The following is a 6,918-nucleotide window of genomic DNA, read 5'->3' as shown; positions in this document are numbered from 1 at the left end:
TAATAAACGCAGGAAAGATAATCATGAAACTAGGGGAAGTTAGAAAATTTAAACTGGACAAACCAAGCCAATTGTTATCGGTTCAATAAAAATTGAACAGTTAGACTGACCTCCTCATATGCGTGCAGCAATGCATGCTTCACTAATTGGGAACCATCGAAATAAGGGATAAATGATTGGATTGAACATGTGTATTGTGCTCTAAAATAAAATTATTACTAAATTTTGAGACTTTTATTGATCCAAATGATCACTAATTAAAACTAAAAGCTGAGGGAAATAAATCGATAAACCGGACGAAAGATGCTTCTCCAAAGCTGTTCCAGTTCTATCCCTCAAAAATGTAGAAGTAAAGCTTAAGGAAGGCTAGCTATTGAGAAGAAGAAAGAACAGAATAAACCTATTAATTAAGGCCCGATTGGTGGGATCATCAGCTGATATAGTGTGATTGAATTGGAAACCCATTTTAGGATTGAGAAAGTAATAGGGCAACCAGTATGTGCCCTCATCTTTCATCGAACCGACCAATACGCTTATATTCTTCGTGAAATCGCGCATTCGCAATTTCGTAAATAAGTTACCCTAAAAAGCTACCAAATTAAACACAAATTATCATATCGATTTTGTCAGGATCTCACTGCAAGTGTTTGTTTGGCGCAATGAGGGCTTAGGATAAGTATGAGTTCAGATTTTAGCTTTTCGAGATTATTTTGAAGTAACAGCGGAATAATGGCCAAAAGAAACGATGTTGGCCAAAAAGTACGTAAATACTACTACTTCATAATATTTGAAACTTTACAAGGAAAAAATTTACTGCTGTAAGGCATTATGCAACAGAAAATGTAGTTGCGCCTTTAGCGAAGCACAAAGCTAACCGAATGAATGATTCGTTAGTTTCGAACCTTGAAAAAATGTTCATCTTCTTCGACAGGCACAAATGGGAAGGTCATTGGTAGGGTTTGATCCATCCCAACAGCGTCCGCTGCTTTCTGCAAATAGAATTTATTTCAGATCAGTCTTTGATTAGCCCAAACTTCTCTACGCTCACTCACATTTGAATAAACTTCGAAACACGTTGTAAAATGACTCTACCAACTCAAGGTGGACTACTTGTCATCAACCGATAGTCCTGTTTGTACGGCTGAAGTTTTAAGTTTAATTAATTTTACTGCACATAATAATTCACTGCATATATAATAATGTAATATTTCAGAGTTTAGTTTAGCTTTTTTCAGAGTTTAGCGTTTAGCTTTTTTTAAAAAACCCTGTGGTTTTTTAATCTAAAAATACTGATTTTAAAACTGGATTGAGAAACTTTTAATTTCTCTCTAAATTAAATTATCAAATACCTGTATATTTGCAGCAGATGCTTGTCTGATGCATTCTGCAATCAAGTTAACATCTGAATGTTTGTTATGTCCAGAGGTACAATTCAATTTCTCAGCCAGAAATATGGATGTTTGTAGTGCCATATTCTTCTCTTTTATGGCCCATGAATTGGCTATCGTACCGCTCTATAGCAATAAAATTAGCGAGGCTTTTTTCTTTGAACTAGGAAATTTTTGCATAGATTCTAAAGACTGAATTCCAATTCAGATCAAATCAGCTTACCATCAGTACTGCTCTTCGGAAATAACGAAAACTTTCAGGTGCGAAAAAATGAGCCGTTACGGATGCTGCACCTGCGCTTTCTCCGAACAATGTTATCTGCAATATTTCCTCCTTCTTTTTTCTGGTTTCATTAAAATTTTGAGCTCAGTATCTCTAACAAGCTGTTCAGAATCGGCAAAAGAAAAATTTATCCATTTTTAAAAATACCTTATTTGGATCACCACCAAATGAGGCGATATTTTCATAAATCCATCGTAAAGCAAGTTGCTGATCCATTAGGCCCATATTACCAGGTATCGATGATTTATCGCCAAAGTACAAAAAACCAAATGGTCCTAGCCTATATCATAAGTCAAAAAATTAAGTGTTGCCATACATGAAGACCAATATTTTCAAAAGGTTAACTTTACAGTAAGTGCAAGATATTCCAATTAAATATTGGAGAATGATGATATATGCGATAATTCATTCCCTATTTGAAATAATCTTATAAATTCATTTTAATTTACGATAATACATCAATTGGTGACAGTCAAATAGCGTCTGAATGCTTATCAAATTTTAGGAATTGTCTATTGTCCAAAAAAAAAAAACTGCAAAAAAATTTTGCTGCAAGAAAGATTGGCAGCCTTTTTTGATTAGAATGCTATTCAGATCAGTATAAGGACACCTGTAATTAATGTTAACGATAATTGTCTTTTGACGACTCGCAAGCACTCGTCCATCGTAAAGATCCAACGATGGTGAACCAGAATAGAAGCCACCGCCATAAATCCATACCATCACTTTCCCGTCATGTTTCTGTGGTACCCACATATTCAGCGCCAAACAATCCTCATCGTGTACCTGTTCAAACATATCTTCTTTACAAACATTGAAAGATGTACTTGCAAAATTTTGCAGTGTTGCTAGAATTATTGAAAAGTTATGGTTGTCACAATGATGATCTACCAAGCTAGTAGCTCGATAAACCAGTAACACAGTAACCCATCATTCTTCTGGCTGTTAATACACAATTAGTTTGGTTAAAGCTTGCAAACGTCCCGTTAAACACCGTAGTAAATAATTAGTGACTATATACTTTAATTTGGGGCACTTAAATTTTCAATCCAAATAACTAGCAGGGTTTCGCCCTATATGATATTACTAATTCATTTGGTTAATTGCATCATTAATATATGATTCTTTTCGAAGTTCTAATGAGCGGAAAGTATTCAGGTTATCCGGATGGAAAACAGTACAGCATAAGAAAACATAACTCTTTTCTGTTCCTTCTTCTGTAAGATTAATTATAAGAAACATGCATCAAAGAAAGGTTACATTTGGTGGATTCCACATTTCGGCACCAGGAAATTGCGGGAATTGGTTGTCTGGAGTAATGTAACATGTTCGGGCAGGTTTCTGGGCTTCCAATTCGCCTTGCCAGGGTTTAATCATTTCGGGTAATGCAAATCTTCGACTACCAAGAGGTGGTTGGGCAAATGGAATTCCGAGGTAAGCATTTACAAATGTATCACCGAATTGCTGTAATTAAATTAGCTTCAGTTTGAGTGAATTTAAAACGGATAAAATTTGCTCTTCTTCAAGGTTTTACTTATTCATGTATCTTTAGAGATGAAGAGCTAACTGAATCTGCCGGAAAATTCATAAATCTTTTTCATGGTTTTTTGGCATTATGAACATAGCAACCAAAGAAATAAATAAATTACTTTTAATTAGTCTCTTACAGTACACTTAATTCCCGAGTGTCATGAATTATTTTCGCCCATTTTAACAAAAAATGCACTTCCCATAAATCTTATTTAGCAACATTTGCCACTAGAAATGTCTAATTACTGTGTCCTTTGGCATTTCCGCTAGGAATCATCGAAATTCTCTTCTATAAGTGCAAGAATCTTTTAAATATCATCCTACGCTGTCTCCCATTCACTGTCATTCCAAATCCGATATGTTATCATTGCTCGATTATATTATCTATTACTATCGTAATTTCATCATTTTTGAGGATTACAGTAATCTAACTCAACCGAATAACCCTTTAAAATTTTAAGTTTCAAAAAGTTCAGAAAGCAAAATGAATTTACCTGCTGTATGCCACGAATAATGCCTAATTTGGTGCGGACAACGGGCTCCTCTTTGGGTGATATCCTGCTGGTATAAGTCGTCTCTATTGCTGTCAACAAGAATAGATAAAAAGTAGCAAAGTACGGGTGCATCATCGTTCGTCCACATCCTAATAAATCATCCTTATCTGTATGTCCTAAAAATCAACAAATTTTTGAAACATATCTCTCACCCATAGACAGCAATCTCTTTATGTTATACTCGATTAATTACTCGAAATTGAACCGGTATGATTTTGATATGTCATCCGAGATAGCCAACTGTTGGCTCGTTTCATTTAATCATTTCAAAGTTATTCTAAAAAAAAAACTATGTGTAACATATTAATATTCAATGGAAATTTAAATTCATACTTAATAAGCATTCGCAATGTCAAACAGAAAATAAACGACAAAAAGAAGCGATTTCAACAGATGTGCAACATTCGATTTGCAATAGTCAATTAGAGGAATAAATGAGTTTCGATTTTGTAATTTCTAAGACGAATGGTTTTTTCAATTAATTTACTGGATGTTTTTTGATTAATTTATTGTTGGCCATTCGAATTACAGTATAACTACTCTAAAATATGTATGCATATATACTTTGAAATATTGTTTTTGAAAAAAAAAGTTAAAATAAGAGGTGTTACTGGAAGGTTGAAATTTGAATACAGTTTTCTATAAAGAACTGCAAAAGGTAAAATCCTATTTGCGGAAATTTATTCGATCTACTTTATTTATCAAATATTCGAATGAAAATGAATAGCCCTGCGAGTTAGCCTACTCTCAGATTAGCTGAAAATAAAATTTAACTAGACCGAAATTTTGAGTATGGCATCTCTCCCCTTCCGTCTCCATACGCCTGGCTTATTTTTGCATATCTTGTTTTCTCCTTTTTTCCTTCTTAGCTAATTTTTTCTTCTGATTCCAAGGGGTGAGTAAAATAAAAAGTTTTGAAATGCTTCCAAATGAAGGTAAGATATTTTAAGAAATTCTCCCAACTAAATGCAGTCTACAAGCCTATCCAATTCAATATTTCTTCTTTTGTGACATCTGTGTTGTTTTGAAAGATAAAAAAAAAAATGGAGCATTCTAGGCAATCTGTAATATTCATTCTCGTATGTAGAAAGATGTGCAAACTTTCCGATATAAAATCATTAATAAAGTTGACAATTTTCTTCTTTCCTCATTCTAACTTCCAATTTGATTCACTTAATATTCTTGATTAACTTTGTTATTCCATTAAAAATTAAACTTAGTAGGTATATTTTCCTTCCATCATCCTATTTCTAGCCAAATATATTACTGAAAATTCATATTTCTTTTGATAGTTCGAAATTTTGCTTGTAAAAAAGGCGTCATCACCAATGAATTTACTTCTTGGTTAAAGTCAACTATGCACAGTGATATTCGGAACCAATAAAGAATCATCTTTTAGTTAGCTATTCTGAAGACATCGTTGAAGACATTCTGATGACATCGAACTTCTAAAAACATCGTTGATATTTTAAATGATATTTATTCCCAGAAACATGTAGTCCGCAATGGTCTGGCCATTATGTTTAGGTATATAGCCTGGCAAAAAAGGTGTCCAAATTTTCGTCTCATTTAAAGCAATTCGTCTTTCTCTCTTACCTAAAACTTTGACCAAAATGTAATTTCAATTTAGGATCTTTTGATGTCCCAATCATTATTAAGAGATTTGAAATTTAAAAAAGTATATCCTTGCAGTTTGTAAAATCATTTGTTGAATGTGGACAATTGAAGAAATAATGCAAGTAACTAATGTAAATTTAGAAAACTCAAGCAGCATTTGTTAAATTCAAAACTTCTCGATCAACATTCAAAATCAAAGTGAAATGAGAAATTAGCGAAATATGTGCGGAAATCCTAATGAGTAGAAATAAGTATTATGACACTTATTTCAACCATTAACTTCTCTATTCAATGTATAAGTTAAGTAAGAACATTTATGCTTCATCAGCTCATTATTTTCTTGTTTAATATATGCAGAAATTTTATCCGATATTGCCAGGAAAATTCAACTAATTATGTTTTGATGAAGGGTATTGTAACTTGAGACGATTTGCGCCGCATCCACTTCATTCGCCAGTTTTTATCTTCCAAAAAATTGGCAGATATATTTTGTTGTACCCAGAAGGATCAGTATGACAGTGTACTGCTACTCTATCCATAGTTTAAAATTAATCCAATTACAGATAGAAAGCCCAGAGAGTTGATCAAGCCTCGGATGTACTGCGATTTCCAGCTTTAAAAAGGGAAAAAGAAATTGCTGATATTTATAGAAGACTTTTGCTTCGATAGTGAGAGGAAAGAAAAGCTGCGGAATCTCTTACATGCATAAGAAGGATAATAAATAACAATTTCTAGAATCTCTTATATGCCTAAGAAGGATGATCAATAACAATTTCTCAACGACAATTCCGCTTTCTTTTGAAAAGGACGCAACTTTTTCTTCCGGTTATACTAAAAAGGTTCACTGAAACAAATTTACAGGAAAAGAAAATTTAAAAGATTCAAAAGAGTTAACAACTTTTTCTCCAATAATTCTTAGTTACTTTTATAAAGTTTAATTTTGATGTGTATCAACAATCCAAGCTTTGTTCTTTCAACAATAATACAACATACGGGTCACTTTTGATTATTTGCGCCTCAGTTTAATAATAATTATAATTATTGTGGCTGTTCCTTTCGCTAAACAATGAAATCGTTGTTCTCATGAGTATCAGTAGCTCAAAAAGCAAATCATCACATACTATATTACACCAATTAATATTTAAAGTATTGACAACGAACGATGGAATTGTTAAAGGTTTATGAAATGAAGAGATGCATCTCTATCTCTTATCCGTTTAGATATCGGTACAGCAAATCTAGTAAGCTCTAGAAATCTTGTAACCTAAAGGTAATATGAGACTTTCTCTTTTGAAGAATAATTACACCTGGAGAAACAATTTCATAATTTAGTTTTTTCTTTTTTTTGAAAAAAGTCATTTCGAATTTTAAATTTCATATGGAACATCTAGTGGATGCAATTAGCAGTAAGGATACAACCATTGACAGAATTTCATTTGATGATACGATTTCAATCGGTGTTCTGAAGACAACAGAGAATCTGTTACCAGTTCACCAGACGACGGGATATGATCAGTCATTAACACAGGAAGAAATGAGACACGTT

At 33.0% G+C, this 6,918-nt stretch overlaps 1 protein-coding gene across 1 annotated transcript; it reads right to left on the bottom strand.

Annotated features, from left to right (window-relative positions):
- Positions 1 to 74: 74 nt before the first annotated feature.
- LOAG_11325 (carboxylesterase) lies at positions 75 to 4,012 on the bottom strand (the record flags this gene model as incomplete). Its single annotated transcript, XM_003146846.1, has 10 exons — positions 75 to 201; positions 401 to 582; positions 903 to 989; positions 1,350 to 1,514; positions 1,612 to 1,707; positions 1,819 to 1,951; positions 2,282 to 2,457; positions 2,932 to 3,135; positions 3,696 to 3,871; positions 3,949 to 4,012. The coding sequence occupies 10 exons, from the start codon at positions 4,010 to 4,012 to the stop codon at positions 75 to 77; spliced, it is 1,410 nt and encodes a 469-aa protein (XP_003146894.1).
- Positions 4,013 to 6,918: the final 2,906 nt, after the last annotated feature.

This window comes from Loa loa (assembly GCF_000183805.2).
Source record: "Loa loa unplaced genomic scaffold supercont3.140, whole genome shotgun sequence".
NCBI classification, from domain to species: Eukaryota; Metazoa; Nematoda; class Chromadorea; order Rhabditida; family Onchocercidae; genus Loa; species Loa loa.
This window is presented reverse-complemented; position numbering and strand designations above follow the sequence as displayed.